This window comes from Carassius auratus, chromosome 2 (assembly GCF_003368295.1).
Source record: "Carassius auratus strain Wakin chromosome 2, ASM336829v1, whole genome shotgun sequence".
Lineage (NCBI taxonomy): Eukaryota > Metazoa > Chordata > Actinopteri > Cypriniformes > Cyprinidae > Carassius > Carassius auratus.
In genome coordinates, this window is record NC_039244.1 from 1,932,042 (window position 1) to 1,958,954 (window position 26,913).

Below are 26,913 nucleotides of genomic sequence, written 5' to 3' on the forward strand. Positions count from 1 at the left end.
TTTCTCTTACATAATTCACAGTCAAATTCAGGTCAGATTTGTTGATCTGTAGATTTAATGCTTTCCTTTGCAATCCCAGCATCTTTCACACAGTTTATGAGGTTACAGCATCCTCTAGTGCTCTCTCTGAAAAGTGTATTACAGTTATGCATCATACACATAGAAATCTTACAATCATTAATAAAGTATGTGGCTTGATTTGTCCTGTACTGTTTTCTCGAAAATGATGAGTTTATGTCATTGTTTAGAGAGGTTAATAAACAATGAAATGTCAACTTTTTCATACTTTCGACCATTTGATGGAGCATGATAAATGTTTAACAAAGAAAAACCAGTGTCACATGATTCATCAGATATATTAAAGATACTTACTGATGCTGTGTTCCTTCCTGAACAGGGACGAACTGGAAACGTACAGTATTTTATTATCATGAAATATGATCTAATATATATATTAGAGATATTTTTGGTTTTGTGACTCACTCAATTCACTAAATTATTATTTTTTATTTTTTCTAAATTATTCCATATTGCCTGTTTACTAGGCAGCCTCAGAATATTACATTTTAAAATATTAGAATAAAGAAAATCATAATTTATCTTGCAATGCAATATATAGATAGATAGATAATACTTACTGATGTTTGTGCTGCCGTTTTCCTTCCAAAATGATGTCACTTCCTGAAGTACAATGAGGTAATGAAAATAATGTTACAAAAAATTATATATATATATATATAATTTTTTTTTTTTTTACTTTTAGTCTTGTAGCAAAATATAACGTTCACATGATATTGACAGACTTTCTTAATTAACTGTTAGACCAAAATATTCAACAAAAAAAAAAAATATATATATATATATATATATATATATATATATATATATAAACTATTTTACATATATTATTTAACACCATATTAGAAACAAAGGCTATTTACATGGCAGACTCAAAGTAGTAGAATTTTAAATCAATATCAATAAAAGTTAATTAAATTATATATATATATATATATATATATATTAACAATTTAATACAATTTTTCTAAACAAATACAAAGACAAAATTTTTCTTTTTTATATTTTAATAGAAAATCTCTGATTTCCCAATAAGCCATTTTAAAAATTATATTCCTGGGTTTAACCTTTACTAAATAATACAAAAAAACACTACATAGAGCGAAATCTCTAGTATCTTCTACTTAGAAAACCCTCTAAATCAGTTCAGTCAGACTTACTGTTGATTTACAGCAGTAGTGTTTATTATTCTGGGATGCATGTTTCAGATGCAGATGATTCTGACAGGCATCCTTCACCTCCTAAATAAATCACACTTCATCTCTGGGAATTATCAGTGTCCTTCGCTCTGCTGCACCTGTGCCTGGCTGTCACGAGTGTGTGTGTGTGTGTGTGTGTCCTACACATGCTCCAGTGCTCTCACAGCGCCGTCCTCTCCGTCTGCTCCTCCTCGGGTCTCTGCTCACCTCGATGCAGGTAAGCCACGCTGTTACCGGGGTCAAAGGTGAAGTCCAGTGGCTGCATGAGCTGTTTGTGCTTCTGATGTGTGTGTGTGACGGACTCTGTGGATATTTAAGTTTGTTTTTATTCGGACACTCAGGAAATAGAATGAAGGAAAAAGTCATTTGCAGTGTTTTTTTTGAAAAAAAAAAAAAAAAAAAAAAATTTAAAAATCATTTTTTGATTAATTAAATTTTTACATTTAAATCTTTTGTTTTAAAATGTGATTTACAGGTCTGGAATATATGTTACAATTATACAGTACTCTAAAATATTTCTAAAATATTTAAAAACAAATGTAAAATTATAATTTACAGATCTAGGTCATTTTTTTACAATTATGATGTGCTCTAAAATATTTACCATGGATATTTCTTCATAATGCATGAAGCTTAAACACTTTTGCATTTGATCATTTGGGTTTAAAACTTCGCGAGACAAGTACCAGACAAAATGTGAAATGAAAAACAATGTGTTTCCTTCGTGGGTGTCTGTGTTTTGTTATCTGAGGTGTGTTTAATGTGACATTAACTGCGGTGAGACTGTGCTAAAGTAGTTTCCACACATCTGGATTTCTTTAGAGATTTCTGTGGCCTCCAGCTTTCACAATACACCTTGTTTCTCAGGTGAGCGATGGACGAAAGCACCTTTGAGACATTTGAGGAAGAGCTCGGTAAACCACTGCAAGAAGTTCCTCCTCAGAAACCTTTCAGACAAGTGCGAACAGGAGGCAAAGCAGGTGCAAATGAGCATGTTTCTACACTGCATTTCTGTTTCTAACATGAATATAAAAGCCTCAGGAGTCAAGATGTCTTGGAAACAAAGCGTTCTTTCTAAATTAAGATCAGGCTGAAAGCATCCACACTATTTGTGGTGTTAAAGTGAACACTGAGTCTAATAATACGTCACAATAACCTTGACAGACACGAGCAACATGACACCGAACACCAAACACATGAACAGACGACAGCTCTCTCCACAGCCTCAGATTATTAAATGACTTGCAGTTTTACTTTCAAACATTATTTGAACAATTTAGCTGTAAAAGTGCATGCAATTTCTTGTTCAAATTCATTATTAAATTTTTATAGCATTGCATTTTGCATTAAAATCACATGCATTGTTTGTAATTTTTTACTGCTAAAAAATAATAGATTAACAGGTTAACTAGCATTTTTACTTCATTAAAATTACAGATTTTTGTCAATTTAAGTAGATTTTTAAAAATCTATTTTATTCATTTTTATTTTAGGTTTAGTTATTTCAGTACATCAATCAAACTAAAATAAAGTGAGAAATGTTGCTGATACATATAATATATATATATATATATATATATATATATATATATATATATATATATATATATATATATATATATATATATATATATATATATATTTTTTGATGCAAATCTTTTTTTTTATGCTCTTAATTTTGGTTTCTGTCCTAAAGTTCTCTAAAGTTATAGAACATCATTAACATGACCAAAAATTATAACTTTAACAATATTACTGCAGAAATGCTTGCAATTTCTTGTTGCATATGGGTTTTTAGAGTTAATCATAAGGCAAGTCTTTTTTACACTATTGCATTGTAGAACAACATGAATGCATTGATTGTTAAATCCAAAGTAGATCAACTAGTTAATTATCAGGTTAAATAGCATTTTTATTCATTAAAACGACTGAGAATGTATTGATTGTTTGTGATGTGTTTCTGTTGTTGTTTTTAGAGATGTATGCTCAGAGGAGGGTGCAAGAGGTGAGTCTGATATCACATGACAGCTGGAGATCACGCCGACACATTCACGGCCTGCAAACCATCTGAACATGACCTCTAACACACACACTTACCATTGCATTCATAAACCTCCTGTGTCCTGCAGGAAGCTCCAAACGTCCAGCAGGTCCCAAAGATGATTCCACGGGAACATCCGGTCTCCGGCGCCAGTATGTTGCTCGGATCACCTGCAAAACAAACTCATGCCCATCTGCACTCTTTCAATCTATTCTTGACCTCCATTTGTTGTTTAATGTTAGACCATCAGTATTCACTTGGGTCAAAACATATGCAAGATAACTCATGACCAAAAGCATCCTGTAAACATATGAAGTAAATGTACTTCCCAACAGTAACTGTGTGTACTAAACCACATCCGTCCAGACCAGAAATTATCTTAACCTGGTTTCATCAGCAAACATGTCAGTGGTGTTATGATGAAACTCATATTATTAAGCACTTATTCATCCTGAATCTGTTTAATTTAATATCCATCTGAAGCCCTATACTAAAATGTAACAGACGAGCTGTTCTTTATACACAAAGATTACACTTAAACAAAAACAAAAAATTACATTATTAACATGAAAAAATGTTCATACTATCTATAGTACTGTAAGATGCATTATACTTTTATTTAGTGAAATGTTATTTATAGGAATTTTTATTTAAATTGTTTAGTAAGTCTCAGTGTTTCTAATATAAGCACATGGTGATGGTACAAAATTAATAATGAAGAAAGAAATCATGATGGGAGGAAAAAATTAATTCCTGTTTGTTTGCGACAGAACTCCAAAAGATTTGAAAATTAATTTTCCTCCCATCTAATTTTTTTCAGTTGCAAAATTTTGTTGTAACGGAAATAATATGATGTGGGAGGAACGACTATATTTCCGGTGATATTATTGCAAGAGAACACAAATGTTTTACAAGTGAAAGTTAAGTTTCTCGTTAGAAAGTTAAAGTGCTGTGATAGAACGCAAACGTTTTTGAAAGTGAACAAAACGTGTATTGCAATAGTTTTGTGAGGGAACGCTTTGTATAGTTTTGAATGTTAATGAAAAGGTTCTGGTAAGAATGCAATCGTTTTATGAGAGAATGCAAAGTTTTGAAAGTGAACGGAAAAATTCTCGTCAGAACATTTTGAAAGTAAGCGAAAACATTATGTAATAGTTTTTACGAGAGAACACAAATGTTTTTGAACTAAAAATTTATTGTAATAGTTTTTCGAATTAATGCTTCGTAAAGTTTCAAAAATGAATGCAAATTTTCTGGTTGGAACGCAATCTTTTACAAGAGAATGCAAAAGTTTTGAAAGTGACCGAGAAAAAATATTGTCAGAACATTTTGAAAGTCAGCGAAAAAACATTATGTAATAGTTTTTACGAGAGAACGCAAAAGTTTTTGAAAGTGAACAAAACGTGTATTGCAATAGTTTTGTGAGGGAACGCTTTGTATAGTTTTGAACGTTAATGAAAAGGTTCTGGTAAGAATGCAATCGTTTTACGAGAGAATGCAAAGTTTTGAAAGTGAACGGAAAAATTCTTGTCAGAACATTTTGAAAGTAAGCGAAAACATTTTTGTAATAGTTTTGCAAGTGGATGTTTAGTAAAGTTTCAAAAGTGAATGAAAAGGTTCTGGTAAAAACAATCATTTCACGAGAGAATCCAAAAATGTATTGTAATAGTTTTGTGAGTGAATGCTTCATAAAGTGGATGTAAATGTTCTCCTCAGAACGTAATCGTTTTACAGGAAACGCAAAATATTTGAAAGCGAACTAAATAGTTTTTGTCAAAACGTTTTGAAAATGCACAAACTAAATGGTTGTAATAGTTTTGTGATTGAACGCTATGTAAAGTTTTCAAAGTGCATAAAAAAGTTCTGTTTGGAATGCAATCGTTTTACAAGAGAATGAAGAAATTTTAAAAGCGAACAAATGTTTTTGTAATAACGTCTTGAAAGTGAACAAAAAAATTATTGTAATAGTTTTGTGAGTGAATGCTTTGTAAAGTTTTGAAAGTTCTGGTGGGAACACAATCGTTTTACAACAGAATGCAAAAGTTTCGAAAGTGGATGAAAAAATTATTGTCCAAACATTTTGAAACTAAGCGAAAACATTATTGTAATAGTTTTGTGAGGGAACGCTTCGTAAAGTTTCGAAAGTGTATGAAAAGGTCCTGGTAAGAACTTAATCATTTTATGAGAAATGCAAAAGTTTTGAAAGCAAACAACAAAATTCTCATCCGAATTTTTTAAAGTGCACAAAAAAAATTTATAGAATAGTTTGCGAGTGAATGCTTCATAAAGTTTTGAAAGTGAATGAAAAGGTTCTGGTTGGAACGCAATCTTTTAAATAGAGAACGCAAACGTTTTGAAAGCAAATGAAAAAACTGAAAGTGAACAAAAACTTCTGTAATAGTTTTGCGAGGGAACGCTTCGTTAAGTTTTCAAAGTTCTGGTCGGAACACAATAGTTTTACAAAATAATGCAAAATGTTTGAAAATGAGCGGAAAAAAATTCGTCAGAACATTTTATAAGTGAAACAAAAATTTATTGAAATAGTTTTGCGAGTGAACGTTTCATAAAGTTTCAAAAGTGAAAAGGTCGGAACACAATAGTTTTTACGAGAGAACGCAAACATTTTTGAAGTGAGTGAAAAGATTTTCGTCAGAACCTTTTAAAAGTGAACAAAAACTTTTGTAGTAATTTTGCGAGTGAACGCTTCGTAAAGTTTCGAAAGTGAATGAAAAAGTTCTGTTCGGAACAAAATCGTTTTACGAGAAAGCAAAAGTTTAGAAAACAACTGAAAAATGTATCATTATAACGCTTTGAAAGTGAACGAAAAAATTATTGCAATAGTTTTGCGAGTGAATGCTTTATAAAATTTTTAAGTAATTGGCAAAGTTCTGGTGGGAACGCGATAGTTTTACAAAAGAATGCAGAATTTTTGAAAGCGAATGACAAAATTATGGTCAGAACATTAAAAAAATTATTGTAATAGTTTTGTGAGTGAAAGCTTCGTAAAATGAATTCGCAGTCGTTTTACAACACAAAATTTTGAAAGCGAACACAAACGCATCTAGATATGATTTTTCCTTCCATCTCACATTTTTCCATCACCACGTCTTAACCTAAATTTAAATTCAAATGTGTAACATCTCAACAACCCAAATGTTTCATCATCTGTCCAGCTGCGTCGTTACGCAAAGCTCTGTCCATCCAGAATCTGACGCAGATCGAGACGCCGTGGGAGGGTGTGACGCTGAACAGATGTCTGATCGCGGTCATAACCATCCTGCTGCTGAGCTACGGTTTACAAAGAATACACGGCAAGTGTTTTTATGCCAAATACAGGCCCAAAAATCGAAAAACATCAAACTCTAAAATGACTGACAGATATGTTTTCTCCTCACGCAGAGGCCGTCCGAGGCCGTAAAGACGTTAGTGAAGAGCTCATAGCACTAAACGACAGACACGCTCTGATTAAAAGAGGGAAAATAACACCGCATGAGGTAAGCACAAAAAGGTATATAAAGGTAAACATGTCGCTTTGGCTAATAAAGTGTTGTTTTTCTTTGTAAGGACGAGCTAGACAGACGTTTTTGACCGTTGCGTTCATGTCTCGCTCTCGCGCATGAAAGCGCGCCTGGCGCCTTTAAAGTTTAAAATGCTTAATTCTGATTGGTCAAATAAAACCGGCGCTACTTTTATGTCTTGTATCACTCCGCGAACTCTTTGTACATCATATTTTTCTCAGCGGCGGAAGCTTCACGATAATATACAGATTTTTTTAATCAATATTTGATGTTAATAAGAGCAACAGTGTAATAGTAAGAATAATGCACAGTTAGCCTATCATTATTAATTATGATCCACAGGGACACTGTAGAAATACTGCACAGATTTAGAAACATACTGCACACATCTGTATGCAAAAATAATAATCATTCTCATCTGAATTAATACTCTTAGCCGGACACTTCCTTATGGGACACATTGTTCTGGTGGATTGATGATGATGAAGGCAAATCCAAGAGAGTTTCCAGGGGCCTCAGACACAGGGCCCTTCCGGACCTCAGGCTCCTGAAGAAAAGAGACACAAAATTCAGTGAGCGCAGAAGAAAAGGGAGACGAGAAATAGATGAGACTAAAGAGAGACGGACAAAAGAGAAAGAGATGAAAGTCAAGGAAGTGGAAGAAGAGGAGGAGTACATAGAGGAGATGAAGAAACCAAAGAAACCAGCAAAAGAGAGCAAGCACAAACAGGTGAAGAAAGAGAGAATCAGTGCATAAAGAAAACAGGGATGACTTATGTGATTAACTGTCTTGAGAAAATCTCAATAGTCCTAATAAGAGTCATCTTCTTCAGCAAAATGTGTTTTATTTTGATTACAGGGTGAAACACTTCTCCTTCAGTTAATGATATAAAGGTATAATTTGGTGCTTTTTTTTTTTGCTTTGTACAATCTGTATCACCAAGTCATAAGTCATAAGCACTTTTTTTCACAAACCTCATATTCTGTTAGAGGACTTTAAATAACATTAATAATTGTTATCTAATGTAAAATAAAAATAAATAATGATTACATAAGAATTTGTTTATAAGTCCTTCTGTGTCGTTTTCTTTTTAAGATGGTTAAAGTAATATTTAAGACAACGCTGTGAAAGTAATGTGATGCAAAAATAAGCTTTTTTTTTATTTTTATGGATGTATATAGTGTTTTGTGTTTTCTCGAGTACTTTTTCCAAAGTTGCTTAAAGGAATAGTTTAGCCAAAAATGAAAATGTGCTGAAAGTTTACTCACCATCCAAGATTAAGATGAGTTTGTTTCTTCATCAGGTTTGGAGAAATGTAGCACTGCATCAGTGTCTCATCAATGGATGCTCTGCAGTGAATGGGTGCCGTCAGAATGAGAGTCTGATAAAAACATCACAATAATAATGCAGCTTTTGGCTTCAAAACTAATTTTAGCCATTATGAATTATCGATAATAGTTTTTGTGAAGCACCGACTCACCATCTAATGTGTAATATATATATATATATATATACAGGGGTGGTTCTAGGGTGAGTGGAGATCCGGGGCTTAGCCCAGAAAAGTCCATGTATGTGACTTTTTATTTTAATAAATCAGAAAGATTTACCTTGTTTAAAATATACAAAATCAATAAAAACAAAAACAAATTTAAAACAATTTATTTAAAGTATTGAGGAAAATACATTTGCTTTTTGCAAACAAAAATTAAGAATTGCAAAACAAATGAAACAGCGCGAAAGCAATGATTTTGCAATACATATTTTCCATGGTCATATCTATTAATTTATTTGCAACGCTGCTTTTATTTTGCGTGTCAGTCTAGTTTGAGCTTGCAATACCATTTTTTCTTTGCGCTTCACTTTTCTGCATGTCTCTCTTTGTGGCACTGTTTTGACGTGGGGTCAATTCGTGAGTTCGTAGCGGGATCGCGAATCATTTGAGTCATTTCGGGAGTTCGTAGCGGGTTCGCGAATCATTTGAGTCAGATCGGGAATTCGTAGCGGGATCGCGAATCATTTGAGTCATTTTGGGAGTTCGGAGCGGGATCGCGAATCATTTGAGTCAATTTGGGGATCGCGAATGATTTGAATAAGTTCGGGAGTTCGTAGCGGGATCGCGAATCATTTGAGTCATTTCGGGAGTTCGTAGCGGGATCGCGAATCATTTGAGTCATTTCGGGAGTTCGTAGGGATCACGAATCATTTGAGTCAGTTCGGGAGTTCGTAGCGGGATCGCAAATCAATTGAGTCAGTTCGGGAGTTCGTAGCGGGATCGCGAATCATTTGAGTCAGTTCGGGAGTTCGGAGCAGGATCGCGAATCATTTGAGTCAATTTGGGGATCGCGAATCATTTGAATAAGTTCAATACAAAAACAATAAAAACAAAAAAACAAATTTAAAACATTTTATTTAAAGTTTATCCCTTGTATCCTGACACATATGCTGATGTTGTGTCTCTACTTTTTTTTTTTTTGTGTCTGTCTCTGTTTTCTTTTATTTTCCAATCAAGCCTGAAGTCTACACTCGTCTTGGTAGAACAGGGATAAGAAGCAAACATTAAGCAGTGCACTGACATACTCTTACTCTTCAAAGATATCTTGTCAAAGGACTTTATCTCTGTGTTTATGTACACTTAAAGCCAAGTATAATTATAAATGCAGGGCTCTATACACTTATATTTTTGAAGGAGCACTTACACAGCACTTACAAATTGCATAAATAATCTTATGAGGCTAATGTATCAAATATAAAATTTGCAATACAGAAATATGAAATTATGAAAAAAAATTAGAATGGTAATTTGCCACTAGGTGGCGGTATGCCACTGCCTTAATGAGTGAGTCGGTCAGTCATTTAATCAATGGATTCATTTGAAACGGATGATTCGTTCGGAAAAAATGTGTGTGTGTGTGTGTGTGTCCTAAAGACTGTGCTGAGCAACCGTTTACTGTTAGATGTTCAAAATGTAACGTTAAATCAGACACAATTTAAAACCGAAAAAGAAATATAATACTATGATTAAAAGTTACAGATACCTGAAGCTGTTGTATCTTGGCGTTCAAGTGTTTTGGCTGGAGGGGTTTACTTCCATTTTTGAAGAAGAAGAAGATTAAATTTGGAATATCCATTTTAATTTTCAAATAAATTGATCTAGTAAAATACTACACGCCAACAAACCGCCTGCCTCCAAAAGATCTCATTTCATTGGCTGGAGAGTACAGACGCTCATCGATGGTTGGCCAGTTTACATGTCAGTCAGAAGCACTAGACTCAGTGGGCGGTTTTCGTCGGGTTTGAATGAAAACGCGTAACTTGGGTAAATTTACAGACACTGTGGACGTGAGAGTCAAGTGATATTTATTTATTTATTTAAATTCTAATATAAATTACTTTATTGGCCATGAAAACTCATTGATGGCATGGTGGTAATAAAAATATTCGGGTCTTTACTGAAAACATTCGGGGCTCCAGCCCCCTTAGCCCACCCCTAACACCGCCCCTGTATATATATAATAAAATATTTATCTGTGTCACATCATACTTTTTCTTTTTAATTTATGTGCTGTCGCAACATAATTCTAACATCTTTTCTCATTCAAGGAATAATTTCATTCAGACGTTACGGTATACAAGAAAAGACCAGCACATTAATTAATTTATTTATTAATAAAAAACAACAACAGCAACATTTGGACATTGTTTGCACACAAGTCAAATCACTACACATTTACAGAGCTGTGCACATGAAAATAAAGGGGGGAAAACAAAAAAAGTGTAAAGTGAAGCTTTTATTTATAATGCATGATTAAAAAAATATTCCTAATGTGCCTTCTAATGCATTATATGATTGTAAGTTAAAAATGAATTATACTTTCTAAAGATGTAATAATGAATGCATAATTATTCATGTGATCACAATGCATTATATGTAAAAGCTTCAAGTAAAGTCAGTGGAGCGAGGCGTCCATGGGGAGCGGCGGCCTCAGGTGAGGAGGAAGGGCTCCTGGGGGGGGCATGTGTGGGGGCATGGGGGCTCCGGGGGGCATCCCATGCATTCCTCCCGGCGGGGGGGGCATGGAGTCACTGTGTGGATGTGGACCGAGTCCAGTGATCAGTGAAGGAGGACGCTTCATGCCGAGCGACGGCGGCTGACCCGGTGGAGCACCCAGAGCTTTCTCCATCTTAAAGTGAAACTGCAGGAAGAACTGGAGGAGAACGAGAGCTTGTGTTCAGCACATGAAGGAGCAGAAGCACAAACGATTTAACCCATCCGTTCTCACCTGCTTCGTTTCCCTATTCCAGTGTGTCCAGAAACGAGTCTCTCCTTTATCGATCTCTCGACTGGGAACCTGAAATATGAGCGAAACCATAAAAAATTACAAAATAAGAAAACATTTGCGTGTGTGACCCGAGAGCACAAAAACGGTCATAAGGGATCTGAAAGCAGAATAAATCATCTCTCCGTTGATGCATGGTTTTTTAGGAAGACAATATTTGGCAGAGACACAACTACTGAAGAATCTGAGGGTGCAAAAAAAAATCAAAATACTGAGAAACCATCTTTAAAGTTGTCCAAATTAATTCTTAGCAATGCATATTGCTAATCAAAAATGATTTTTTTTTATATAACCATATTTTTCGGACTATAAGTCACACTGGACTACAAGTCGCATTTATTTAGAACCAAGAACCAAGAGAAAACATTACCGTCTCCAGCCACGAGAGGGCGCTCTATGTCTTCAGTGTAGACTACAGGAGAACTGAGCAGCATAGAGCGCCCTCTGGCGGCTGGAGACGGTAATGTTTTCTCTCGATTCATGTCAAATTAATTTTGATAAATAAGTCGCACCTAACTATAAGTCGCAGGACCAGCCAAACTATGAAAAAAAGTGCGACTTATAGTCCGGAAAATACAGTATTTACAGTAGGAACTTCACTAAATATCTTCATGAAACATGATCATGATCCTAATGATTTTTAGCATGAATTAAAAATGTATAATTTTGACCCATGCAATGTATTTTTGGCTTTTGCTACAGACTCGAGACTGGTTTTTAGACAGACCTTGAAGGCGATGGTTTCGTACGGCTCGGCTGCGAACAGCAGATACTGCCAGCGACGGTCCGGAGGTTCGATTCTCTGCTCATACGCCGACATGAAGCGATGCCTCGGCCCGATACCTTCTGCTATCTCTGGGTAATCAATCTGAAAGACGAGGACACCGTTTATTATATCAATGCAGGCATGCATACTGAAATAACAAGAGATGATCAGAGCATTAACCTTCAACAGACTATAGAAATGTACCTGGAAAAGCAGACTCTGCTGTCCGATCTCTGGATCTCTTTGTTTAGTAACTACGAGAGAAACACACAGGTACATCTGTTAATCAAAGACATTTAGATCTGGACCACAGCTTCTAGTGAATTCAAGGAGCGTCCAGTTGTTTGTGATTGTTGGATAAAGATTTATTTAGATTTTTAAATCAGTGGTTCTTTAGACTTCATGCATTTAATGTACAAAACCAGTCACAAGTGTCAGTTTCTCGAAATTGAGATGTATGCATCATCTGAAAGCCGAATAAATTATATTTTCATTGATGTGTGGTTCGTTAGGAGGACAATATTTGGACGAGATACAACTATTTGAAAATCTGAGCGTGCAAAAAAAATCTAAACATTGAGAAAATCATTTCTAAATTTGTTCAAATTAATTCTTAGCAATGTATATTAAGTTTTTATATATTTACGGTAGGAACTTCACTAAAATATCTTCATGGAACATGATCTTTACTTAATATCCTAATGATTTTTGGCATTAAAGAAAAAGGTTAAAAAGGTTTTTTAAATTATATTCATGCATCAGCTTTAATGCACTTTTCAAAACAACAAAAGCATCTACGTGTCAAACCATACAGTACTTGCAAATGAGTTAAAAAATATCTTCAAATACTCAATTTAATGTCAAAGAAATGCATAAATAAATTGCTTTTTTTTTTTTATTCTGTAGTTGTTCGGATGCATTAAAACATAGCACAGATGTTCAAGTTTGAAATCAGAATAAGGCATAATGCAGTGAAAACAGGCTGAGAAATGATCCAACATTTGTATTATAATCTCAGATTCAGATGTGTGTGTGTGTTTGTGTGGCATTCTTCTGCAAATTAAGAAAGAACATAAACACAAACAGTTGAAGAAATGCATCATATTTTGTAAGGCTCATGTTTCAGCGTCTCACCTTTATATCCCGGTCTCCCGATCTTCACAAACTTCTTCACTTCAACCTTGACTTTCTCTGGAGCGGGTTGAGCCGGCGCTTCCTTCGCCTCTTTCGCAGCTCGTCTTGCTCTAAAACAGAAAAGTACACAACACAATAAACTCCGCGTCTACACTGAACCCCATCCTGATCATCAGAAGCGCACTCACAAGTTCGTCTGATGCTTTTTGCCCTGCGTGTGAGCGAGGTAACTTCCCTAGAAGAGGAACATGACAGACAGGATGAGAGTTATGTTCGAGGACGAGTGTGTGTGAAGTGTGTGAGAGTCTCTCGGAGCGCACACCTCGTTGTTGTGCAGCGTGAGACACAGTTTACACTCGTAGGAGCCCAGGTGGTTCTTCATGAAGTACGGGTCTTTGTTGATGTCTATGGTCTCTAAGGCCAGCTGTCGCAGGCGTTCACGCCGGTCTCGGTTGCTTTCGGACGACGAGGCGACGCCGCCGCTGCCGGTTTTCCCTCCGGCTCTGTGCTGGAAATCCATGATGAGATCCCGGTCCTCACACTGAATCACAGAAGAGGAAAACGCCTTATAGTTTAAACATCTTAAACTCCGACTGATTGAATTCTCAGAACTCGAAACATCTCAGCATGCTCTGATTTCTGAAATGCATTAAAAATAATTAAATATTATTCTAATATAAAATATCTGTTTTCTGTGTGAATCTATATTAAAGTGTAATTTATTTCTGTGATGCTCCGCTGTATTTTCAGCATCATTCCTCCAGTCTTCAGTGTCACATGATCTTCAGAAATCAGAATAATTGGAGGATTAAGGATTCTTTCATTAATAGAGTTACAAAGAAATGCTTTGTTTTTATTATTATTATTAATATTTGAATCGTTATATAATAGTTAATTTATTCAGCAAGGATGTGTTAAATTGCTAAAAAAAAAAAAACGTGCTAATAAAGACTTGGATTTTTACAAAGATTTCTATTTTAAATAAACGCTGTTCTTTTAAAATGTATTCGCCACATAATCAATAAAAGTATCACAGGTCCAAAAAAAAAATTACATGTATATATATATAAAGCAGAAAAACTGTAATAAATCAGCATTTAAGAATGATTTCTGAAGGTGTAAGTTAGATTAGTATGTTTTATTCTTACAGCAAACACAGCTTGTTAAATTATAAAGCCCAGAGACAGACAAAACATTAAAAAAAAACACACACACAAAAATAGACACCAAAATAATGAATGTTTTTAAAGCAAGAACCCTTGATTAGCATAATAGGGGGAAATAAAATTATAATGAATTAAACGCTAACGTGTATATTATAATCCCATTTACCCCTAATAACACACACACACACACACACACACACACACACACACACAGTTAAGTGTGTACAGAACTGCACGAATTGAACGGACTTCAAAGTTGCCTTTTTAATGAATTATAGCAAACCCCGAAAGCGCATTAACAGACCAGAGTTCAGTTTAGTGCTATGGTTCAAATCTTTCTTTGCAAAAGCATAGATAAGTATAATTTTCATCTGAAAATTCATTCTGAAAACATGTTTACCCAACGTCCAGATCACGCCGCCGTCGCTGCTGTACTGCGCATGCGCGCGGAGCGACGCGCTTCCTCTTCCTGTTATTTAGAAGTACGCAGCTTTAATGATAAACTTATGATACGATGTTATCTTAAACTGCGAAATCATCATCCGGCATGCTTTTTTTACAGACTTGCCTTTGTGATTTTTCTATTGGATTAAAAATTCTAAACACAATTGTATTTTTTTATTATTATTTAAAGTGGTACACCATCAGCGCCCTCTTCTGGTTGGACGTGTCCAATTCCTGCAGCTCACTCGGTACAGTGTGTTTTGATGTGTGTGTGTTATGTGTGTTTAGTACGCTTGTTTCAGTTCATTTGGCGCTAAGCACGCGATCAGAGGAACTTGAGTGACAGTATGTATGACGAGTATCCGATCCGACTCTGATGCTGGGAAGAAAACTGCTGTCTTTAATCATTAAAATGCGCTGTAATGAGACGAAACTGCTGTCGAAGAACTGAAGATGCGATTCAACGAGAAAGAGCTGGTGTTCCTGAGCCGCCAGCCGTCAGAGAGAGCGGCCGAGCTGGGCATGAAAGGCCCGAAGAAAGGAGACGGTGAGAGAACATAATTTCATCCGCATCAAGTCACGGATATCTGCGGAGAAAACCATATCGCCGCCGTTAAAATCAACCACAGACCTAGAAAACTGTCCGTTCTACGATAAACGTGTTGGTTCGGAATCGCATGGTAGCGTACTACTCGTACTATTTCTGTTTTGTAAAGATGTGACTGTAATAGATGAAGTAGTACGCTATTATGAGTACAGCTGTGTTCGCACTGCAGCGTCCAATCGCATCAGGAGTCGTCAGGTCACGTGACCTCCACTATAGATTTGAATAAAGTACATTGTTCCGCTGCGTCCGAAACCGCGTACTTCCGTACTAATATAATATGGGGGAAGTATGCAATTTCAGATGCAGTAGGTCTTCTAGGTTTTTTTTTTTTTGCCTACTGTTTTTATTCATACTATGAATTTGTACGTACTATTCGCCTCATGTACAGTTTTTTGCCTAATATATAGTAGGGGAATATTACGCAATGTTCGGACGCAATGGAACAGAAATAGACTTTATGCAAATTCCGTATTGGAGGTCACGTGACCTGACGACTCTTGATGCGAATGGACGCTGCAGTTCGAAATCGCATAATTCCCTACTATAACGTAGGCAAAAAACTGTGTGAGGCGAGTAGTATGTCAGAATTCATAGTATTCAAAAAACATTAGGCGAAAAGAACATGGATTACCTACTTCTTCCACCTTCCATTCTGAAGTATGCAGTCGATGCACTGTGTCCGAAATCGCATTTGCTATTATGGACGCTATTATGAATCGCTATTATAGACGCACCGTTCAACATTTCACCTCATCGCCAGTGATCGCCATCGCTTACTTCAACATTAAATCACCAAAATTTAAACCATAATGTATGGCCTGTTTGTACTAAGAACTATCAACATAAAGACAACTATATTAGCATTCATTTAAATTTAGATTTTTTTTAAACTATATTGTTATAGCTGTCGTTATTGGTGGAAATGGGCTTTTATAATGAAGCTGTAATTCTGCAACATCACTATAATACTGTCAGGATATTCAATAGGTGCGTTTTAATTACCCTTCAAATTGCGCAAATTGTGAATTGAAAATACAACTAATGGGAATGCGTCAATTTTGCATGAGGTGGTTCTCCAGGCAATTCTAAAAAGGAATATTTTCGCAAAACTGCAATGGAAACTTTTACAGGTCACATGGCATACATAAGAAGTTATATGAAGCGGTTTCCATGCTGCTTCGCTAAAGATAGACGCCTACCAAAATAAGTTGCCCTGATGTGAGAGGAAAAGATTACATTTTACAACACTTAATGGAAATGACGCCAATTTGCGATAGCTTTTTTTATTAATATTAATAGAATATCACAGACGTTTTGCACAAATTTCTAACGGTTTTGCACCTACCGATACTGTCACATTATGCGACAATTACGCATAATACAACGAATGGCAGATCACTGACAAGCTACGCAATATCGCGTTAATTATCCCAGATGGATCGCCTTTAATAATGAACGCGATATTGCATAGCTTGTCAGTGATCTACGGCTTTGTCTATTAAATGCCGCTATATTTAAAAGCAGGTGATGCCGATTTAGCGGTAATCACGGAACCAGATTTACTGATTAGATGCGCATGCTCATATCGTTAGATATATCGCCCAGCCCTACGATAAATGTTATAATCAAAAAAGCTGTCATGATGCAACAAATCTACTATAATCCCAATTGAATCAACTAAAGTATCAAGAAATTGAGCGCTTCTTTTATAATCCACAGAGTTGTGAAAAACTAAAGCATTCATTAAAGTCACTTTGACGCAGCAAAGTTAAAAGCTACAATTTCGACTTTTTTCTTGCAATAGCATTTTATCTCCATATTCAAACTTTATTTTGCAATTCTGATAATTGCTAGATGTAAACTAAGAATTGCGAAATTTTAACTTAATTCTGAGGGGGAAAAAAATCGTAATTGTAAAATAAATTTGCAATTACGTTTGTTTATTCTTAGGGCTCAAGCAAAAAACATAATTGTCTAAAAGTCTAAATTATTTGATAAAGTCCCAACAAAACTTTTTTATTTTTGGGCTTATTTTTGAAACACACACACAATTATTATTTTTCTTTTTTATAATAATAATACATTTAAAAGAAGCTTCTCAAAATGCATTGTAAAAAAACAACCTTTACAAAACAGTAATGGAAATACATGAACCAACAGAAAATAAAAATGCTTTGTATATACTAAATGTGCACTAAAGCAACTAAAAGGCGATCTAAAAATAAAATACGTTTTTAAGTAAGTTTTAAAAATAGCTAGTGACTGCGCCTCACTAGACTGGACTGAACTGGTTTTGTTGTCTGGAGATGCGCCTCAGTAGAGTTTGACTTCTATTCTCCTGTATCTCCCACAACAGTTGTGAAGAGGCGTGTAGTGAAGCTGATCGTTAATTTCCTGTTTTACTTTCGGATCGATGAGGATGAGGTGAGTGTGTACCAGTGTCTGATCTGGATCTCATCAGCATCGTTGATCGTTTGAGTTTGATTGGCTTGTGTCTTCAGCCCATCGGTGCTCTTCTGCTGGAACAGTGTCGCGTGGAGAGAGAAGACGATCAGGTTTTCTCCATCGGTGAGAGCAGCTTCAGACACACTGACAGCTCACCGAAGTATAATTATCTTAAACATTTCATGACTGTGGTTTTAGTTTAAACCATCAGCTGTTATATTTCAAGAAGGGCTTTTATCATTAACTAAAACCTAAAAAAACACACTTTTATTATTTAAAATACATTTTAACTGAAGTCAAATAAACATTTTTTTTTATTAAAAACGAAAAGCAACAAAAGTGTAAAGGAAATTTGTTTAAAATGACTTTTAATGGAAAATGTTAAAAACAATTTGATAAATGTCTGGTTTTAATTTAAAGCATCAGCTCTTATGCTTTAACAAGGGTTTTTGTTACTAAAATTAAAATTATAATAATAAAAATATTTTTGTTATTATTTGAAATAAATATAAACAAATAAAAAAACAAGATTTTATTTAATTTAGTTTAGTTTAATGTAATGTCCAAAAAAAGTAAAAATAAGAATAAAAAAAATGTTGAAGTAAAAACTACATAAACATTAAAAAAAAAAAATTATAAAACTGACAAAAAACACATTCAAAATAGAAAATACTTTAAAATGGCTTTAAATTGAAAATGTTAAAAATAATTTGAGCACCAGCTCTTATGTTTTAACAAGTGTTGTTACTAAAATTATATAAAAACATTTTTTTAAATAAATATGAACTGAAATTAAATAAAAAACAATTTTCATTTCATTTAGTTTAACTTAATGTGTTAAAATAACTAAAATTTTAAACAATTTATAAATAAAAACTATAGATTACATTAAAACAAAATCGCAAAGAAGGAAATTACTTAAAAAATTATTTTAAAATGGAAAAATAGTAATAAAAGCATCTCAATGTGATAACAAATTTGACTTTTGGTGAAATGTGACGTCACTTACTTTTCCTTTAAAATATTTAGTAGTAATAATAATAAAAATAAATAAATAATAAATAATAAAAATGGAAATTACTTAAAAAAAAAAAAAATATATATATATATATATATATATATATATATATATATATATATATATATATATATATATATATATAAATAAATGTATACTAATTTAAAACATGAATAAAACTTTTTTTAAATAACTATAATAGTATATTGATTATACTAAAATATCCCTGACGTCACTCTTCCTCGTTCTCAGTGTTTCTGGACGAAGCCGAGAGGAAGTATCTGTTCGAATGTGATTCTCAGGAGCAGTGTGTGGAGTGGATCGATGCCATCGTTAAAGCCAGGTGTGTGTCTCTGACGTATCCCATCATGCCGTGCGTCTCCCATCTGTATAACCGCAGTCTGCTTCTGTCTCACAGTTATGAATCCATGCGTAAGAACCTGATCTACTATCGCACGGAAATCCATCGGCTGACCGGAAAGGTGAGGGAATGGTTATTAATGAATGCAGCAGATATCTGTAAGAGATGAATAATCACGCTGCTGCTCTGTGATCGCCTGCAGGACCCGCTGGAGCAGTATGGGATATCAGACGAAACACGTTTTCAGGTCAACAGTGGGCTTCCTCCAGCGGACACATAAACTGTTTGGGGTTTCTGCTTGTGTTTTTCTTCTTTTACAGTCTGCCTGAATCCATCACTGTACGTTCTGACCTGAGTTATGGGAGAAATGCGTAATATTACTGTAATGAATGTCTGCTGAGTTTGAGCCAATTGCAATTAAAGTTTCTTCCTAAAATCAAGGTCATTGTTAATGAGGGCAAGCTGAACTGGGTCGCCTTTTAAAAACGGATTCTGGCACATTTATCGCCTTTTATAACCGTGCTGTTAAAGGTTTATGCATTGACATGCATGCAGTCTTTATAGTTTCACCTTAAGCGCACTGAAGAGGTTTCATAGCATTCAGCTTAAATCAAAAACATTTTTATAGTTTCTGTAAAACCTTTTAGCTGCTTTGATTTTGTGCCTCTGAAACCGCAACAGTCTTACTTCACCCCAAAATAAAAAATGAATAAATAAAATATTTTGTTTTTGTACAAGGAAAATTAAGGCCATTTTTAGAAGCCATTATTTTCATGAGAAGCACACTGTTTAAATAGTAATTTAATAAATTATATGCATATATATATATATATATATATACACACACACAAAGTGTACTTCTCATTGAAATAATGTATTTTATATACAAATATTTATGTAAATATATTACGTAATCATATTATAAAATATAATAAATTTATGTAAAATAGAAATAATTAATTACAATTCATTTAATAATGAAATAATCACAATGTAATTTAATCGGTTATATATATATATATATATATATATATATAATATATTATTAAATTGTAATTAATATTGAATTTATTAAATTACATTTAAAAATCACAAATTAGCAATGCACTACACAATTTAAATAATTTAATAAATATAATATCTTGTGTTCAGTTTTTTTATTATTATAATAATGTCAATGAAAAAGCCTAAAAGTAGGATTTATTTAATTAATTCAGACTAATTTGATTTTACTGTGATATTTGAACTCTGCATATGGCATTATTTTAAACATTGTGGCCTTCACAAATTTGCAGCAGATTTAATGCAACTCTTCTTGAACCGTTTGATCACTTGTTTGAGTCTTGTGCTCATAAAACGGCACTGAACAGCGAAATACAAGGAAACGACTTCAACTGCTGTCCTGTAACTTTGCATAAAGTTTTATTTTTAACCCATCGTGCCTGTAACTTTCCATTTCTTCAAGCGATGAGAGTATAACACGAGTGAAAACAATGTGAGATTCATTAATGTTTCTGTCTTTATTTCATGCACTAGAAATGACCAGGTTTCACAGCTTACATATGCTCCTCATGCACAATCTTATTTTTGTTAATAAATCTCTTTTAAAAGAATCCGGTGTGCTTTTGTTTTTAAGCTGTGCAGTAAAGTGCTGATTGTGGCAGTCCTCCAGTGCAGGGCAATGTCTAAGGGAATCATAAAACGAGTATTTGCACAATAACACGCACCAGAGAACATTCTTCCAGTTAATGACCACAATAAATGAGGCACTTAATGGATGCATGGGTCAATCGAATCATGTTTGAGCGAGTCTTAATTGTGGACAGATATGATTGGACTCAAAAGAGGTGAAGAAACCAGCATTTTCAGGGAATTAAGAGAGCTTGGTGACATATGACATGATTAGCACCATCTCTGCTTATTTAAGGAGATTGAAATTAAACACAAGCCACAAAACCCATCAGGTCATGTTTGTGCTGCTGGTTTCCCTCCCATAAATGATGTCACTTCCTGCAGGATGTTGTCATGAAGGAAGTGTATTTTGTTATAAAGAATAATAAATATAGTAATAAAATAAAAGTTTGGGATCTTAATGACTTTTAATGTTTTTATGGAAGTTTCTTCTGCACATTAAAGCTGCATTTATTTGATCAAAAATACAGAAAAAATTGTAATATTGGGAAATATTATGATGATGTAAAAAAATTTTTTTTTTAATTAATATACATTAAAAATTTAATTTATTTCTTTGATGCACAGCTGAATTTTCATCATCATTCTTCTAGTCTTTTTATTTTATTTTTTCGAATTTGTGATACTTTTTTCAAGATTATTTGATGAATAAAACGTTAAAAAGAAGAACATTTATTTAAAATAGAAATATTTTCTAACAATATACACTATACAGTTCAAAAGTTTGGGGTCAGTAAATTTTTATTCTTTCTTTTTTTGACAGAAATTTAAACTTTTATTCAGTAAGGATGTGTTAAATTGCTCAAAAGTGATAACAAATATTTATATTGTTAGAAAATATTTACATTTAGAGTAAATGCAGTTTTTTCTTAACTTTTTATTCATCAAAGAATCCTGAAAAAAGTATCAGTTTCCCCAAAAAATATTTGGCTGTTTCTAACATTGATAATTCTAATAATAAATCATCATATTATTCTGATTTCTGAAGATCATGTGACACTTTATACTGGAGTTATGATGACGATAAATTCAGCTGTGCATCACAGAAATAAATTATATTTTAAAGGATATTGAAATAGAAACTATTATTTTATATTGTAATAACATTTTGCTATTTTACAGTTTTTTTCTGTATTTTTGATCAAATAAATGCAGCCTTGATGAGCAGAAGAGACTTCTTTAAAAACATCATGTCAAAACTTTTGAACGGTCGTGTATTCACAAACAAAAAAAAAGAGCACATTAAATTCTGTCATTAACTGATGATTGCAGGGATTTCGCAGTAATTGAAATCTAGAAATAAATTAAACTAAAAGAGCACATTATAAAAATCTACGATTCAATATACCCCAATTTAAAGAAGCAAAAATTAAACAAAAAGCAAATATTAAAAAAATTAATGATTTTGAAAAATGTAAAACAAAGGAATATTGAGACATAAAACGTGTGTCATTGATCATGTGACTCTCCGTACAGTCAGATTTTGTTTATTAAAGCACCAAATAATGAGTCTCTCAAATTCATGTTTATTTTTATTTTGCAAATAATGTTTTTGTAAATTATAATCATTATCAAAGCATTCAGATTGTTCTTTTAAAAAAGCATCAGCGATTATAACAGGCAGCATATGAAATACTCATTAAACAATTAATATTTAATATGCAAAAAAAAAAAAAACAGTTCTATGTATGAAGTGGATAAATAAATGTCAGCAATTCAGTCTTTTTCTAAACTCATGTTTCTTTGCTTATTGTGAGAGATTGATCAGTGCACGTTTGCGTAAATAAATCAATGAAATGTTCTGTTCGTTCCGAGCTGAAAAGCAGTTCAGTTGCGAATGCAGTAAAATGTGTTGTTCCTGCTGAGCTCAGGCTCTGTGAAACTGAAAAGGGAACTGGTGTGCTTTCAGATGCCTTTAACTTCCTGAACTGAGGTTTCACGCTCTGAAATTAGACTTCAAACACAGTAACGAGCACAAATCATTTCGATTTGAAGTACACGGAACATAAAAACACAATATACTACATGCATTTTCTAAAAAAGTGATGCTCTTTGTCGGTATGTTGGTCTTGGTTTCCAGTACAAATATCTAGAAACACTTAAATCAAGATGCATTTACTGGAGAAGCAAAATTATGAGATATTTCTTTTTTTTGGGGTGGGGGGTGATTGTGGTTAAGTCAGTCTTTATAGCAATAGCAATGTTTAGGCCAAAAATCATTAGGATATTAAGTAAAGATCATGTTCCATGAAGATATTTTGTAAATTTCCTACCTTAAATATATCAAAACTTAATGTTTGATTAGTAATATGCATTGCTAAGAACTTCATCTGAACAACTTTAAAGATGATTTTCTCAATATTTAGATTGTTTTGCTCCCTCAGATTCCAGATTTTCTAATAGTTGTATCTCAGACTAATATTGTCCTCCGAACAAACCACACATCGCTGGAGTGTCACAGTGTCTGGGTTGTGTTCCCTGGGGTTCCACTAGGTGTCCTCCTTTCCCACGGTGTCTGTCTCTTTATGAACTGTCTTTTCCCTTATTTGGTCACCTTCCTCCTTGTTTGGGTTAATTGATTATTCCCCACCTGTCTCCAGTTCCCTCATTACCTTCTGTGTATTTATACCCGGTGTGTCTGAGTATGTGTCACCGAGTCCTTGTCTAATGTCTTGTTATTCTGTAGTCTTGATTCTGCCTTGTGTTTTGTCTGTTCTTGTTTAATAAAAAAAAAATGAATTACCCTTATGACTGGTTTTGTGCTCCAGGGTCACATATGTCTGGAAAAAATAATCTGGTTTTACCCTTGAATTAGGTTCATTTTCTGTTTGCGTTCCCTTTTTTTGATCATTTTGTCATTAGTCTAGATTTAATATCTTGCCATTTTGCATCTTGATTTAAGAATATTTAGATATTTGTGCTGGAACACCAGACATCTAAATGTTAAAGCTTGAATGCAATATGACGCAACGGTTTCGATACGCTGTTGTTTGTGCAATATGCTCGGTGATGATGATGCACGCGGAGCTTCAGGTGACGGTTCGCACTCGCGCGATGAAGAGCGCGGCGGCGGCGTCTTCAAACTCCTGTGCGTCCATCGTGGGTCCGTCGTGTCTCTGCGCGCGCGGCTGGACCTCGGCCATGGCCTGAGCCACTTTAGCGGGAGAGATCTTGGCGCTGGCCTCCAGATATCGTGCCACGTCAATGCCGTCCGCCGTCTCCAGAGCATCGCGGAGGGTGGAGAGTACCGCGTGGCACAGCGTCCTCTCTGCGGGCCGGTCCGGAGCACTGGCCACCGCCGCGTACAGACACTGAGACTTCCGGATGTAGTCTGCGAACACGGCGCAGGTCAGGACGCCCTGCCGGAAGAGCTCGAAGGGCACGGACTCGTAGTCGTGGCTCTGGACGCGGCGCAGGAGCGGAGCGGCGGTGGAGCCCGAGAGTCCGCCTTCACTGCACAGACACCGGAGCATCTCTGAATACAGACGCCCGCGAACACCGCCGGCACTGAGACGACGCGGGACGCCCTGCGTCAGCAGCTCATACGCCACACGCACGTTGTTGTTAAACGCTGACCTGCAGGGGAGAACAAAACCACATGAGCTTAAACTGAATCCGCACTAAATAACACAAAAACATGTCAACAAAGTATCTTGGAGAGGTGAGGTGTCCAGGTCACAACATCTAGCTACTGGGGTGCCTCAGGGCTCGGTTCTTGGACCACTTCTCTTCTCTGTCTACATGGCATCATTAGGTTCTGTCATTTAGAAACATGGCTGTGCGATCCTCCCGATTTGCTTTCAACATCAAGAAGATCAAGCCCTTTCTTTCAGAACATGCTGCACAACTCCTTGTTCTATCTCTTGTTCTGTCCAGGCTGGACTATTGCAATGCTCTCTCTGCAGGTCTTACAGCCAATTCTATCAAACCTTTACAATTAATCCAGAATACGGCAGCAAGATAAAGAATACACGTCACACCTCTGTTTATCAATGTGCACCGGTTACCAATAGCTTCTCGCATAAAATTCAAGGTATTGATGTTTGCCTACAAAACCACCACTGGCTCTGCAGTCCTTTACCTAAATTCTTTACTTCAGAGTTAGCTTACATTCTGCAAGTGAATGTCGCATGATTGTGCCAAACCATCTATCTTTTTCATATAATTTATTATAAAATTAATAAAAGCAAAAAAGACCTCTTACACTAGCTTGCTCTATTCCTTTTTCTATTTAGTCTGTTTTCATCTTATTTAAAATATTATTTAAAAAGCCCTTGCTATGCGTTTAACCTAACTGAGACTTGTTATAGCACTTATATATCATTGCTCTTTTGTTGATTTTGATTGCTTCCATTATCCTAATTTAAAAGCGTCTCCTAAATGGCTAAATGTAAATATAAATATACACACACACACACATAGCTATATATATATATATATATATATATATATATATATATATATATATATATATATATATATATAAAATAAACAGGAACCTTGCATGGATTTAAAGAGATTAATGGAAATAATAATATAAAAAACATGGTTTAAATACATTAAATAATATTATAATAGCAACAATAAAATAAATAATTAAATAAAAAAATAGATAAAAAAGTAACTGTGATAAAAAAAAAATATATATATATATATATATATATATATATATATATATATATATATATATATATATATGTATGTGTGTGTGTGTGTGTGTGTGTGTATAAAGAAACCTGTAAATGTCTATAAAGCATGGCACTAAAGTATCTCTGCTATGGCTTAAAAAGATAATTAATTAAACATTAATTTAAAAACAATAAAATTAATTAGCTAAATAAATGGCTGAAAAGGGGAATATATAACGAAAAAAAATGAAAAGGGATACAAAAAAAAATTCTGCCATTACTTAAAAAGATAATTAATGAAATGTAAAAATAGTAACAAAATAATAATGTAAAATATAAAATAATTTCTAGAGGCTAAAATGTATAATTAATAGCAATAGTAAAATAAAACAAAAATAAATACGAAAATAAAAAAGCCTGCAACTATCAAAAAACAACGCCCTAAAACACATTTACACAACGGCTTAAAGATTAATTATTTAATGACATTTAAAAACAGTAATTAAATAATAATAATAATAATAATAAAGCAAAAATTAAAGAACCACCCCATCTTAAAACTATAATAAATTAAATATACAGCAGAAGCGCATGGACCTGTGCGAGTGATGCGCGAGGCTCAGGTGCCAGAGAGCGCGGCTGACGCTCTGACGCTCCGACGCTCCGTCTTCAGCCTCCGACGACAGATGAGCGAAGTGTTCGGCCAGGAACCCGACGGGATCCTCGGGTCTGGACTCGAGCAGCCGGAGCAGGGCTCCCCGGAGCAGCGCGCTCACCCCGGACTGCGACAGCAGCTGCTCGTCGCCCGCAGCTCTGGCAGATTTGGAGTCGGACATGATCTCGACACCGGCGCGATGCTTCTCCGCCATCCCGTTAAACCATCCCGACCTTCAGCTGCGAATATCATTCCAATCACAGTTGCTATGGACTCGTGATGACGCAGCACGCCCAGCGTCTGTGCGCAGACGCAGCCTGGTGACGTCATTTCGCAGCCCAAACATTTCTGTCATATTTTAATTTCCCTGTATCCATACAGAAGTTGCTTATTTAATTGTTGTCAACTGTTCCTTTCGGTGTTGTGTCTTATTATATTCTACAGGGTTCTTCATTCCACCCTGTTGAAGACTCAAAGGCCAATTTGCTAAACTTTTAGAAATTGTTGTTAAATTGAATAAGGTTCATGATTTTACATTTATTAGACATAGCCTACTTTTTCATTATTAAACAAAATCCCCAAAGTTACAGCTATATATATGTTAGTAATTATTTATTTATTGCAAATTGATAATATATATTATATACATATAAATTAGATCGATAGATAGAAAGATCTAAGTTGATAAATCCCTTCATTTATAATGACCTAACATCCAAATGAAAAACCATCCCAGAATGACTCAAATTGATCCTTTTTTATTAAATCAACGTTTTTACGAGTGTTTCCACAACTGTATTAATACATATGCCAAATGCAACAA

The 26,913-nt window shown here is 34.6% G+C and overlaps 5 protein-coding genes across 8 annotated transcripts in view; 2 read left to right on the forward strand and 3 right to left on the reverse strand.

The window, feature by feature from the left end:
- Positions 1-26,913, reverse strand: part of LOC113112126 (ceramide synthase 2-like) — a 371,308-nt gene that overhangs the window by 281,624 nt on the left and 62,771 nt on the right. The gene's annotated exons all lie outside the window — the stretch shown is intronic.
- Positions 1,397-12,003, forward strand: LOC113112269 (uncharacterized). Of its 3 annotated transcripts, none has more exons than XM_026277691.1 (8): positions 1,397-1,494; positions 2,145-2,257; positions 3,254-3,282; positions 3,407-3,470; positions 6,492-6,629; positions 6,718-6,812; positions 7,273-7,566; positions 11,877-12,003. In XM_026277691.1, the coding sequence occupies exons 2-8, from the start codon at positions 2,152-2,154 to the stop codon at positions 11,904-11,906; spliced, it is 756 nt and encodes a 251-aa protein (XP_026133476.1). In that variant the 5' UTR covers positions 1,397-1,494; positions 2,145-2,151; the 3' UTR covers positions 11,907-12,003. The 3 variants fall into 3 exon arrangements, with proteins under 3 accessions (XP_026133476.1, XP_026133484.1, XP_026133466.1); XM_026277699.1 differs by lacking the exon at positions 11,877-12,003 and adding an exon at positions 7,696-7,844 and having other exon boundaries at positions 6,495-6,629; XM_026277681.1 differs by lacking the exon at positions 11,877-12,003 and adding an exon at positions 7,696-7,843.
- On the reverse strand, positions 10,467-14,782 carry LOC113112209 (splicing factor 3A subunit 2-like). Its single transcript, XM_026277647.1, has 8 exons — positions 14,641-14,782; positions 13,397-13,615; positions 13,263-13,309; positions 13,075-13,184; positions 12,145-12,194; positions 11,902-12,042; positions 11,118-11,186; positions 10,467-11,042 (listed from the first exon to the last, which is right to left on the reverse strand). Exons 2-8 carry the CDS (start codon positions 13,592-13,594, stop codon positions 10,785-10,787), a joined length of 873 nt encoding a protein of 290 aa, XP_026133432.1. The 5' UTR covers positions 13,595-13,615; positions 14,641-14,782; the 3' UTR covers positions 10,467-10,784.
- Positions 14,944-19,852, forward strand: LOC113112331 (pleckstrin homology domain-containing family J member 1). Its single transcript, XM_026277801.1, has 6 exons — positions 14,944-15,231; positions 17,648-17,715; positions 17,793-17,859; positions 19,007-19,097; positions 19,173-19,236; positions 19,318-19,852. Exons 1-6 carry the CDS (start codon positions 15,138-15,140, stop codon positions 19,393-19,395), a joined length of 462 nt encoding a protein of 153 aa, XP_026133586.1. The 5' UTR covers positions 14,944-15,137; the 3' UTR covers positions 19,396-19,852.
- On the reverse strand, positions 23,353-26,544 carry LOC113112252 (tubulin polyglutamylase complex subunit 1-like). Its single transcript, XM_026277680.1, has 2 exons — positions 26,033-26,544; positions 23,353-24,383 (listed from the first exon to the last, which is right to left on the reverse strand). The coding sequence occupies exons 1-2, from the start codon at positions 26,302-26,304 to the stop codon at positions 23,837-23,839; spliced, it is 819 nt and encodes a 272-aa protein (XP_026133465.1). The 5' UTR covers positions 26,305-26,544; the 3' UTR covers positions 23,353-23,836.